The sequence below is a fragment of the Gopherus evgoodei genome, chromosome 2 (genome assembly GCF_007399415.2).
Source record: "Gopherus evgoodei ecotype Sinaloan lineage chromosome 2, rGopEvg1_v1.p, whole genome shotgun sequence".
Classification (NCBI taxonomy): Eukaryota; Metazoa; Chordata; order Testudines; family Testudinidae; genus Gopherus; species Gopherus evgoodei.
Window position 1 is genome coordinate 110218901 of NC_044323.1, and position 13719 is coordinate 110232619.

General features: G+C 43.8%; 1 protein-coding gene across 1 annotated transcript in view; it reads left to right on the forward strand.

The window, feature by feature from the left end:
* FHOD3 (formin homology 2 domain containing 3) overlaps window positions 1-13719 on the forward strand; it is a 645976-nt gene that overhangs the window by 306639 nt on the left and 325618 nt on the right. Inside the window, 1 exon segment of the mRNA XM_030551482.1 lies at window positions 2060-2127. Within this exon segment, the coding sequence (XP_030407342.1) occupies window positions 2060-2127 (68 nt within the window).

The window sequence follows — 13719 nt, forward strand, 5'->3', positions numbered from 1 at the left end:
ACCATTGTAGTATCATAACAATACATGATTATTATTTACCCTAGGCTGTGGCAGTAATTGCTCTTGTGTAAGGAAGGGCCCACAGATGACATTGTTTTAAATGTTAATATTCATGTACAAAGTTGCCAGCATTACAAGAAATGGTGCCTCTCTTAATTAGAATGATGCTGCCTTGCCTCATTTGGAGGGACTCTGAGATGCAAGTGACATATGAATGGAGGGAAGTTAGTTATAACAAATGCCAGATGGAGGTATATTTCATAGAGAAATAGTTTTGTGCTATATAGCATGTGAAGTCAACAAACAAGGTCTTAAAAAATCCCTATTATTCTTTAAGCTTTCCTGACAAGACTCCTCTTTATCAAGCCAAGAAATGTCATGTGCTTATACATGCCAGTACATTTTTAAGATGGAATAATTAAAGATTGCAGTTTATGGTTTTAAGTGAAATCCCTTCCTCCAGTGTTTTTGTCAGAAATCCATAAACTCTACAAGGAAGAGGAATGATTGTAACAGCTGTAATAGTTGGGTCAGTTCTACACATTCTGCCTTCAAAGCAAAAGGCAGTTTGGGATGACCAAAATGCTTTATGAGGCTTATAAACAATTGCTAAAGTTTTATTTTCTGATTGGATGAGACTGTTGGGACTAGAAGGTGTTTATTCACATTAACCCTCAAGTCTTCTCAAATTAAGTTTCTTAGAGTTAAGTGGAGAAAAGTCTCTGAGCAAAACTGTAAAAAATCATCAAATGCCTATTTTTTCTGTGTCCTTCCCAGAAAGAGGAAAAGAAAATGTGGCTGCTGAATTTTGTGTAGTACAGAAATATGCAAAGGGAAGTATGTGTATGTGGGGAAAATTTATTTAAGTCAGTTGCACACATTTGGCTGATGGTGCATCATCCTGCCATACAGGAATATCCACAGTCTGCAGTCACTTTATCCTTGATCCGTGAGCCTCTGAGTGCATCAGTAAAGCTATTGAGCATTCTTCATACCCATCCTTTGCAGGACTAGGCTCCTATGCTCCATGTGATAACTTGTGGGAGAGGTTAAGAGCATCCTGGAAAGTCGCCAAAATAAGTTGGTTTCTCTCGTTAATTGCCTTCATAATACATTAATTCAGTACACCTACAATGAATGACTTTTTCCACTTTTCATTATTTTTTCTGTGACTATCTATAAAAATATGGAGAGAGCGAGAGATTGTGATATATATTAAGTGAGAAAAACACTGTTTTGATTATGCTCAGAACAAACTGTCCAGCTATTCCTGGTATTATGTATCCTCACATACATTGCAATTTGCAGAAAGGTATTCCCATTATAAATATGAGAACACAGGAAAGGACATCTCGGGGATTCAGTGGCTCAAGGACTGATAATGGGGATGTGGATACTTTTACTTGTAAGTCACTGGTTCAAATGTAGATAAATTAGTAGCGATATAAACTTACTACCACTTGATAGTAGTCTGTATAAAATGAGGGATCTGAGTGATATGTCCTCAATCTACTTCCGATTAGATTTTCCAAATCATAAAGCTGGCAGTAGTTAGCATGATTATTGACTATCACAGAACAATGGTCAAAGACTGCATAGGTGTGAGGACTGAAGTCCCCTCTTGTTCCTTAAAAGTGATCCTTCCAGGACAGGACTGAGACTCATTATTGGGGCAGTGTGTGGAAGCTTGCAGCGCAGCTTCTCTGAATTCTTCATTACTGTTAGTACAGTACCTTTCACAGGCTCTAAATTTAACCTAAAAAGGAAAGAAAGCTAAATAGACACAATTACACTTGAAAAATCCTCGTAGTCTCATTTTGTACTGACCTTTCCTAAAGTTCTTCTGACAAATTTCACTCAGGCCATGAATAATTAACTTGTTTTATTTGTGCTGTTTGATGGACAGGTGTTATATCTATGAAAAAAAGGTTGGCTAGTCTGAGAGGAATATACTGCTTAGTAAATGGACACTGAGACCATTACTCACCAGCTCCCCTCTAACTCCATCTATTTTGGCAGTCTTGCTAATGGTGGGTTTTTTCGTTGTTCCTTATTTCAGAAAAACTCTACAACTCCAGTGGACGGGAGCTGAGACGGGCCCTTTTCTCTTTGAAACAAATATTTCAGGTAAGTGAATACCTTACCGATGAATCTCTGTGCTATTCAACACTAAATTGTTTTTCCTTCTTTGCATAAGGGAATAATTGAAAAGTAACCCACACTGATGCTATGACCTGGTGGTTAGGGCACAGATGTGGGAGACTTAAGTTCATGTCCCTGCTCTATTGAATATTTAATTATTTATACAAAATTGGACAGCTCCAAGAGAAAAGGTGTAGAGAGACCCATCCCAAAAAAGCCAATAGTCTCATAATTAGAGCACTCACCTGGGAGGGGACACCTGCATCTCAAATCCCTGGTCTGAGCAGGCACTTGTATGTGGGCTTTCCACATCCGAAGGGAGAGCCCCAACTGTTGGACTATTTGGTATTCTGTGGTGGATGGATTGCTCTTTTCTTCTGGTTTTGACTGTACATTTCATCCTGGACCTGTAAAACCTTTCCCAGCTAAAATTTTGTTGAGCCTGATTTCCACAAAAAGGTTTTTTTGATGAATTGCAAAACTGTTTAGTTGGAAAATTCCCAGCCAGGTCTAATCATAATACATATGCATGGGCAACCTTGTTTCTGACATTCCCTAACTGTTGAGTGCTTTACTTTTCAAGCTTAATAATTTTCTTTTAATGCAGTTTTTTTGGGTGTAATTAAGCATAGAAAGAGAAGATAAGGGTTTTTTTTTAAGAACTCATAAAATATAAATTAAGCTAGATCATTGGAGTTCCACTAAGGATGGAGTTAGCTTGTTGGCTGAGCCAGTCTAATGGTATGAAATAATCAGTTTCCGTAAAGAACTGGATTTTCCTTCTTGCTTATATATCTGTTAGAGGAAGTTGGGAACTGTCCATATCCATGCACCTGCTGCCAATTGATTTATGGGCTCTCACTGAATGATGATGATTTTAAGAGAATCTTTATCTCCTGCGTTCCTGGATGGAAATTACAATAAAACATTTACATGTCACTGGGAGATTTGAGGAAAGAAGTACATCTTGTAGTGAAGAGGATCCATGTCACATTTGAATACTTGAAGTTGTATGCTACCAAAATGGAAAACGAGGGAGAAAACATCGTGAGGGAAATTATTGGGATTTTAACAATTAATTGCTGTGAAGATTAACTACAGTACTTCTGTATTATCTGTGTCATTATTTCCATTAGTTACAATATTGTGAAGATACTGTCCAAGGGTGCCTTTAAAATATTTTGAAAAGAACCATTAAGGAGAAAATACAAGATTTTTGTAGACAGCAAAATGATGTTCTTTGACTTTTCTTGAAAGATGAGAAATGACTGCATTGAAATGTTAATTTATAAGCATTGAAGAAAAGTGTGTGTTAAGATAATTGTGTACAAAAATATATGTCCAAAATGGTGCCAGAAGACTTGAAGTTCTAGAACCAGTGCCAGGAAAGTATTGTAGTATTAGATGTCTTTTGATCTACAATTGTGCTAAGATTAAGAAAAAGTTATAGTCTTCAGCATAAATCAGCTATCTGAGGGTGTTCTATCATGTTGGTTTTAGTAAGAAAGCACCTTCAGGGCTACATTTATTTTTCTTTGAAAGATTAGAATTTACTTCAAAAGTTGTGTCTTCAGGCTAATCCCGTTCTTTATATTTTCATGCAGTGCTCATTTTGTAATAATTTTCAAAAAAGCTGTGGAGATTTCATCATCTCTGAGAAAAGTGCCAGAATGTCTCATAACAACATCTTTTTATAATCATGTCATCAGAGATCAGTTAATTTGGCAAAAGAGTCTGTGCCCATTTTTTTTCATTAAAAGAGTTTGAAGGTAGCATGCATCTCTTATTTGCATTAAGGGAATGAGCCCAGGTTTTATAAGTCATTCAGGCAGCACATAAATATGAAATCAAAATAACCAATGCTTTTGTTTGTCAAACAAGGTCTCAGCAAAGTGAAGCAAGGCTTGGCAAATACCAAGCCATTGTTTCAAATCATAAACAAAAAAGAAAAGATTCATGTGACATGTACAGAGCAGGAATCTCTGTTTAGTTTCTGATGTTGGCTGAATTCATTAAAAGGGTAAAGGGGGAGTTTTCTTCTTAAAGTCAAATACCATTGCTATATCTTAATTATTTTAAAATGTTAATATTTCTAATCAGCATTTTCTGTGGGATAAATTTGATACTGTCATTTTGATTTACTATATATTGTGATTGTATCTACATGGACAATCAAGTCAAGCATGTTCGTCTAAGTGTCTTAACCATTCAGTAACTGCAGGAAGGGTGTTATGGCAAGTCCATGGGGGAACCAAGCACCCCTTGCCCATGGTCACAGCGAGCAGGTATGTAGCCTACATCTGCATCTGGTCACAGTGGCAAACAGGGAAACCATGAAGACCCCACTAGTCACAGACACAGAGTTGGGGGGCTCCTAGACCATGGCCCGACCACTTCTTGGCTGGGCCAAACTTGATTGCACTGCAACTCTGTGCCCCAGATTGCAGCATTACTCACTGAAATTTGGAGGAGCAAACATAGGGCCTCGTGCCAATGGGGTAAGGAGGCTGCTGGGTGAGGGGACTGAGAGGGGAAGAGGAGGTCAGGTGTATGTAGAGAGAAATCCAAATCTATGTCCCTCACTTTAAATAGTGCTCCACAAGCTTTGGTTCGAGTCATTAGCAGCACATCTGATCATTCCACATCTGAAGTGATTGAGCTTTACCCAGAGATTGCGAAAAAGGTTGAAACAAGAAGGCTGGACTGTTGGTTCTGCACTGGCTATGTTTAAAGCTTATTCTTGCCCCATGGTAAGTCACTTTGAGATGATGTTGAGGTTCGTATGGGGAATTGTCCAAATGGGGCAACTTGAACTGAGACAGTGGCTCAGTGTATTAAACGCATCTTTAAACAGGATAGATGTGGCATGTCTTCCACGTTAAGAAGCAGATTCTGCAAGGCAACTTGTTGCCTGAGGTCAGGAGAGTCAATGGACAGGACTGGTAGCCAAGTTTGGTTTGTTCTCATATTATCTGTTGTTATATGCATAGTTTTGGTCAGCTGAGTGTCTACTAGTCCTGTGTGAAAAGAGCTGACCCACCCTGGGAAGCAATACTTGTCTACAGAAAAACACAAGGCAAACCCAGAGTTTCATAAGCCTTGCCTATGCTTAAAAAGTAGGTTGACCTAGTTACTTTCCTCAGAGTTGTGAAAAATTTCACACCCTGAGCACCATACTGAGGCTGATTTAGCCCTGGTGTAAACATGACTAGGTCAACAGAAGAATTATTCCATCGACCTAGCTACTACCTTTCAGAGTGATGGGTTAACTACATAGAAAACCCCCTTCTGTGGATCTAGGAAACTCCTACCCTACAGCAGCACAGCTGTAGCACCTTAGCTGTGTCACTGTAATGACTGTAGTGTAGAGGTGTCTTTAGTGTCTGTGTATTGTCTTCCCAAGTACAACCAGCTAAATTGCTGATTCTCATCTTTATTTGCAGCGAGGTCTTGATAAGGTGTGCCTTTCAAGTGATTCTGATTTACTGTCTCCTTACTCCACAAATACTCCTGTTGACTTCAATAGGAGTACTTTTGCAGTAAGGAAGGTAGTATTCAGCATGAGAGAGGGTATCAGAATCTGGCCCTAAATTAACAGAAAATAAGCATGGCATATAATAAGACAATGAACAGGAGATCCACTTTTTAAATCATAATTTTAAATAGAGGAAAAATAGGTGCATTAAGAAAACAGTAATATTTTATCAGTTTTAAAGGCAAAATAAATTAATAATGTATAATAATAGTATTTCTATTTTACACAGTATTAGAGGGTTTTATTTAATAGAGCCTCTAGTAGTACAGCACATAATAAAATGGAAAAAAAGTTATGCGCAGAGGAATAACTATGCTTGAGAAGGTACATACTAAAAATGGTGATCAGACCATAGTTTAAAATTATGCTAATTGTAGTTTTTCAACATATCAGTGAGTCAGACAAAAAATATATTCCAACAAAAGAAAGAAGAAGAAAACAGCAGAAGCATCCTCCATTTGTGAAATTGAAATATCACTCTCTAAAGAGAACTTTAAGAGATGCTGATCAACTAGTGGATTAGGTTTTGTGGAAAGCAAGCACTGATAGAGTATAGTGGTAGAATATTATGTCAGTTTTTGTTTTAGTGAAAATAATATTTTGCATAAAGAACTTTTTCCATTAAAATGCCATTGTTCAAACCTGGGAGGTGCTGATTAATCTATACTTTTCTTTGATGATGTGGTCAGAATGTTGGGTAATATATAATACATAGTCACATATAAAATCTCTGCATATATTTTCGCCTTTTTTCACAAATTCATTAATCATATAACAATGGAGCTTTGCTTAACATGTTAAAAGAAGTAGATTTCTCAGACTCCTGAAAACATTAACTAGAAGGTGTTCAGAAGCACACAGTTTTATCAGTAAGTGAAATCAAATGTCACACACTTCAGCCCCTAAGGAGTCATCAATCACTCTTAGAAGAGTAGAAGGAGTATACTCTGTTTGCCTCATTGATCTGAGGAAGGAGATGTGTCAAGGAGAGTACTCCTTCTGCTCTTCTAAGAATGATTGATGACTCCTTAGGGAGTGAAGTGTGCGACATTTAATTTAGGAGCCTCTGTCCTGGCATGCAAAGCCCTGTTTGAGGAGAACAGTCTTATAAACTCAGGGCTTGTCTACATCACAAAGTTGCAGCGCTGGTGAGGGAGTTACAGCGCTGCAACTTAGGAGGTGTACACATCTGCAGGGCATCACCAGCGCTGCAACTCCCTGTTTGCAGCGCTGGCCGTACTCCCGTTTTGTCTCGGGTGTAGAGGATCCAGCGCTGGTGATACAGCGCTGGTAATCAAGTGTAGACACTTATCAGCGCTTTTCTTGACTTCCGTGGAATAAGCAGGTATCCCAGCATACCTGAGGAAGCCTCTCTGGTAATCAAGCAGGTCTCCTTCCCCGCGGTTTGCTCCGGTGTTCTCCGAATCCCCCCCCCCCCCCCAAAGCTGGTCTCCTTCCCCGCGGTTTGCAGGAGGGTTCGGGGAACGCGAGAGCAAACCGCGGGGAAGCAGGTCTCCTTCCCCGGTTTGCTCTCGCATTCCCCGAACCCCCGTGCAAGCAGGTCTCCTTCCCCGGTTTGCTCTCGCATTCCCCGAACCCCCCTGCAAACCGCGGGGAAGAAGACCTGCTTGCTCGGGGGTTCGGGGAACGCGAGAGCAAACCGGGGAAGGAGACCTGCTTCCCCGCGGTTTGCTCTCGCGTTCCCCGAACCCCCGAGCAAGCAGGTCTCCTTCCCCGCGGTTTGCAGGGGGGTTTCGGGGAACGCGAGAGCAAACCGCGGGGAAGGAGACCTGCTTGCTCGGGGGTTCGGGGAACGCGAGAGCAAACCGCGGGGAAGCAGGTCTCCTTCCCCGGTTTGCTCTCGCGTTCTCCGAACCCCCCTTGAAGCCGCCCAACAGCGCTGCAGTGTGGCCACATCTAACACCACTTGCAGCGCTGGTTGCTGTAAGTGTGGCCACTCTGCAGCGCTGACCCTATACAGCTGTACTAATACAGCTGTAACAACCAGCACTGCAAAATTGTAGATGTAGACATACCCTCAGATTGCCAGATCTCCCCTCTAAGAGCTAAATCTCTTGCAAGGACTCCTGATTAGCCATGGGGAAGAGAGAACCTTTCTTCCCATCCTGACTTCCCAATCTGATACACCAGAGTTTGCTTCATCTTCACCCAACTTTGAAAAAGACAGGTCTCAAAAATCACCCATGAAATACAGGTTGTATCACCCTAAGTGTTAGCAAAGTTCCTTTCAGAAAACCACATCCAAAGCCAAAGCCTTACTCAGGCCTAGGCAATGTTGTTGTATATGGACTAAAAAACATCCATAAGATAACAAACTGAGATTTTAAACTGTTGAGCTCTTTCTTCTAAGCAGGTACAAAAAGTCCTAGAAACCACAACTTTTTGTGTCTGAGATATTCATGTCTATTTGAATTGAAACACTGTAGCACAGGATAACTACTTTTGTATGTTTTCTACCTCATTTATCTTGCATTACTTAGAAATTTAATGTGAAATTGTTGTTTGATCGACTATACAAGCCCATGAACGGGCACTCCTTATTAATGAGCTGCATTGTAGGTTTGAGCTGCATGCTTCTTGAGTGAAATATTTGCTAGCGGCTGTCAGCTCCAAAATGAAGTGGAAAGAGTCACAATATAAAGCCACTCTTCCATTTTCATTCAAGACCTGAGGGATGAAATCCTGGTACCACTGAAGTCAATGGCAAAACAGCCATTTTCTTCAGTGGGGGTGAAAATTTTACCTGAGGAATGAAGTGTTGGTCTTCAGTGTACATGGCCTGTAGTGAGAAATAGGGACAGTTTAACAGCATCTTTTTGTTCACTTCACTTCACAGTAGTTTAGCTGAAACACTTGTCTGTTTCAGACAAAAGGTGTATGAGAAACCACCCAGGAGCTTTTGGACTGAATGCTGTTTTGGGTAGGTATGTGTGAGTATGTGAGAGAATACACAGAGACTGAGGCCAGGTCTACACTATAAACATATGTTGGTAACGATTTCTTACCATCATAGGAATGAGATTCTGGAACAGATTTCCATTAAGAGTAGAAGGAGCAAACAACCTAACTCGTTTTAAGAAGGAGACTGATAGGTTTATGAACAGAACTATGAGACTGAGTGGCCTGCAACAGTAGGGGATTGGACTTGATGACACAGGAGCTCCTTTCCAGTCCTCTGTCCCTATGTTCTTCTTCTGAAAGAAGTGCTGGATGAGCTTAGTGCTTCACATAGCATAGTAGAGATAGAAAAGATCAGCTAGATAACTGAGTTCATCTTTCTGCAATCTCAAGATATTCCCTTCTTTAATGTCTCTCTTAAACCTAGATTGCTAAACTGCGGTTATTGCAAATATTTACAGCTGTATAAGACATATTACTGAACATGCAATTGCTGTCACCTCTCCATTGCTGCATGACTAGCAGATAATTATTGTTTTTTGTAAAGTATTTACATCTAAGTCCCCACTCTGAGTGAAGGATTGTTCTCTACAGAATACTTTCTATTGTTTTGTTTAACTGTCTCAAGCAATGGTATACATAAGAATTCATACACAATACCAAATTAGGAAGAAGTCTGGTATACAATACCTGTAGTAGCATCACACTAAGGATTTGTCTAGAACAGGTGGAGTAGTTGAGGTTAGGTTGGGGTTAGCTACCTTTGACCTAAGGTTGACCCCATTCCTAGTGCAGACTCAGTTTAACACTTGTACCTCAATCTACCTGGTTGAAGCTGATTCCAGCACAGTTCTTGACCAGCTAAATTGGGGTACAAGATGTTAACATGTCTGTACTAAGGAAAAAGTCAAGATAACCCTAACATAGTCTCAACTACTTTTCCTAGTCCAGTCACCCCTTGAGAGTTCAGTTATTAGATGATTAAATTTAAAATCCCTGTAAACATTTAGTGTGCTCTTTTTCTAAAGGTTTGATCCAACTGCAATGACGTCAATGGGAATTGTGTCATTGACTTCAATAGGACTTGCATTCGGGCCTAAACTTCCAGCTGTGGCACCATCCTCAGTGAATAGAAGAGCACTGGGTTTTTGAAAAAATAAAGAAGAAAAAGATTATCATTTATGGGAATCATGTTTAGAAATTCATATATATTTAAAATCTTAACACTTTTGCATGTCTTACGGAAGGCATATACATTCTCCTTAAATAGGGGAGGACAATTTCTTTTAATTGAAAAAGCTGTTATTTTACCCTAAATTAAACCTGAAGATATACTGGTTATGTTGTGTGTACCCTGTGTGTAGGATGACTGACCTTGCTTCTTCTCTTCCTTTGTTTGCTGTCCTCTAAGCAATCACTGCAATATTAATGAAGAAAGATATGAGTCTTGTCTACAATTTACTATCCTGTAGATTTTTCTCTGTGATATTGGGTGGATATAGGGACACATGCATGAGTGATGTTTGGTGATTTTAGCAGTTTGATGTACTGGCAGATCCTCGTGCCTCCTTTCCAGAGACCACTCAATGAATACTTTCATGGAAGAATATGTTTTCTTCTTTGAGTGATTGCTCATGTGTATTCCACAATAGGTGTGCATGCTCGCCATGTGAACCTGTGCTGGAAGTTTTTCCCCTAGCAGTACCTGTAGGGGAGCGACCTAGTGACCCTTGGAGTGGCGCCTCCATGGCACAGTATAAGGGGCGCTGCATGGAACCCCTACCCTCAGTTCCTTCTTGCCGCCAGTGAAGGTGCTTCGGAACTGCTCTGCTCCAGCTTTGCTGTAACTTGTCCCCAAAACTGCTTGTTTGTTCAGTGTATAATACCTGTAGTTAGTAGTTTAGTTAGTTTAGTTTAGCTAGAGTGCCCAGGCCAGGGTATGCCCTATGCCCTGGGTTTTAAGTCGTGCAACACTTCTAGGCAATCTATGCCAGTGAGTGATCTGCATGCGGACTGTTTACGCTGTTTGGGGGAAACCCATCTCGGCAATCGCTGCAAGATTTGCAAGTTGGTTAAGCCTCGGACCAAGAGAGAAAGGGACATCAGGCTCTGGGCTATTCCGATGGAGTCAGTGCTGACCCTGGCTCTGGCGTGCCACTCCAAGTCGGCACCATGGTTTTGGCTCATGGCGACCCTTCGGCGGCATTGACTAGTCGGCAGCACTTCCCATCCACCCGGGCACGCCAAGAAGGCTAGGAAGAGGCCTTCTTAGCCGCGGCACCAGAGTAAACCCGGGACAGAGTCTAGACCCATGTCAGGCAATCCTCGATTCCCACCAGCCTCTAGGCCTCCAAGTCAAGTCTTGTGGAGTAGCCCAGCCCATTCAGAGCTGGCCTCCCCAGATGTCCGAATGCCCTCCACACTGGAGGCCCTGCAGGGTACCTGGGATGTTACGTCCATGCTGGTACGGGGAACACCACTGATGTTGACCCCGCCCTCCAAGACAAGCCACTTCTGGGCTCGCCGCAGTCACCCACGGCTCAGTACCGGTCTCGGTCGAGGGAACGTTTCTGACGCTGTTCGCTGCCCAGCGTCCATTCAGGGCAAAGTCCATGTGGATCACCCTGGAGGCCCACCAGGTTGTCTGGATGGGTTCCATCTGACCGAGACTCTCGGCACCGCTCCACCTCGAGGAGCAAACACCAATGGGACCAAGGCAGTCGTCGCCTAAGGTTCTCATCTCAGAGGGATTATCGCAGCCAGTCATGGCATGGACATCGACGTCGTTCCCGTTCATTGTCCTTCTCCAGCACCCCACCATGGCACCACTTCCGCAGCTCCAGGCGTCAATCACTGGTGTCTCGCCGTCGCGTGTCCGCTCACCGGAGCCAATTGTGGAGCAGCTGTTAGTGACGGTACCTGTTCTCCACATTGATCATGATCTCGTGGTCGGCATCAGTCCCGGCACTGCCATTCCTCCTGGTCCAGGGATAGTGGCAGGTCGTATGTCAGCCCGGCCTCCCTTCATAGTTGTCCATTGATGGGCCAGGCCAGCCAAGCCAATCAGCTGGCTTTGCTGGTGCCACAGCAGGTGCAATGGCACAGGGCACTGTGGCTGGCTCAATGGTACCAGTGGGCACCATGGTCCCCGACGTAGTTGCCAGTGGGGGCTTGCTCGGTGACTGATGCCTCAGAAGGACCATTGGCCTCCTTCTCCAGACCTCCGAGGAAGGAATCAGTGGGTCGTACATTATAAGAACATAAAAACGGACGTACCGGGTCAGACCAAAGGTCCATCTAGCCCAGTATCTTGTCTACTGCCAGGTGCCCCAGAGGGAGTGAACCTAACAGGCAATGGTCAAGTGATCACTCTCCTGCCACCCAGCACCACCCTCTGACAAACAGAGGCTAGAGACACCATTCCTTACCCCTCCTAGCTAATAGCCATTTATGGATTTAACCACCATGAATTTATCCAGTTCTCTTTTAAACGCCGTTATAGTCCTAGCCTTCACAATCTCCTCAGGTAAGGAGTTCCACAAGTTGACTGTGCGCTGCGTGAAGAAGAGCTTCCTTTTATTTGTTTTAAACCTGCTGCCTCGGCACTGTGCCCTGAGACTGACCAGGTGGTGGACCCCCCGGTGCCAGTGGACACACAAAGTATCATGCTGGCCTCCTCACCCTCCTTGGATGAGGTGATTATAGCCCCTCCTCCCTCCAGCCTGCAGGAGAACTTTAGGGCCCACCAAGAACTCTTAAAGAGGGTGGCATCAAGCCTCCACCTCCAAGCAGAGGAGATGAAGGAGCCCTCGGACTCTCGGTTTAATGTACTGTCCTCCTCGGCACCGCCTATCCATGAAGGGGTGGTGAAAATTTCAAATGCCCTGTGGCAAACCCTGGCCTCATTGGCCCCCATACCTAAGAGAGCAGAATGCAAGTATTTCATCCCTGCCAAGGGGCATGAATACTTATACACTCATCCTGCTCCTAACTCCCTAGTGGTCGAGTCGGTCAACCATAGGGAATGGTAGGGCCAACGAGCTCCTACCCCGAAAAATAAAATAAAGGATGCTGGACTCATTTGGAAGAAAAAAATTATTTGTCCTCGAGCTTTCAGATACGGGTGGCAAACCACCAGGCACTCCTGGGCTGGTATGAGTTCAATCTGTGGGGCTCCCTGCCCAAGTTCAATGACTCCTTCCAGGAGTGCGACGGGAAGGAGTACAAAGCGCTGGTGGAGGAGGGCAGAGCGGCTGCCAGGGCAACTGGCATGCAGCTTCAGATGCAGTGCACATGGCCGCGCGGTCCATGGCCTCCATAGTGTCCATGAGAAGGGCGTCAGGGCTCCTGTTCTCTGGGCTGTCCCGTGAGGCACCGATCTCCCTGCAGGATCTCCCGTTTGATGGCAAAGCCCTGTTTGCTGAACAAATGGATACAAAGCTGCATGGCCCGAAAGATTCCTGCACGACCCTCCAGACTGGGTCTCTATGTTCCGGCTCTGGCTAAACCTAAGTTCACGCTGCAGCAGACTCCCACTCAGGCCACCCATTCAAAATACGTGACCGCTTATAAGAAGTTGCGGAACTATAAGAGGTGACCACAGAGGCAGTCTCAGCCTGTCCCCAACCTGGGTCCTCAAAGAGAAAGCAGGCTGGGAAAAGGTGGTTTTGACGGGACGCCCAGGGACCCCCTACCAGTTCTCGTCAGGGATCCACCCTCAATAAAACTTCTCGTCTCTAATTGGTTGTGTGCTTTCCTCCCAGAGTGGTTACAGCTGACCTTGGCCTGATGGGTCCTCACCACCATCTCCCGGGGCTATAAACTCCAGTTTACTTCCTCCCTGCCCATCCACTCCCTGTCCCATCCCTCCTGGGGGACCCCTTGCATGAGGCTCTGCTCGAGCAGGAGGTGGGGTGGCTCCTGGGCCTAGGTGCAGTGGAAACGGTTCCAGGGGAGTTCAAATGCTATTTCCTTATCTAGAAGACCAAAGGGGAGCTCAGGCCCATCTTGGACCTGTGAGGCCTGAACCAGTACATGGTGAAGCTCAAGTTCCGCATGGTCTTCCTGGCTTCCATCATCTCCTCCCTGGATCCCAGGGACTGGTACGCCGCCTTCGATCTGCA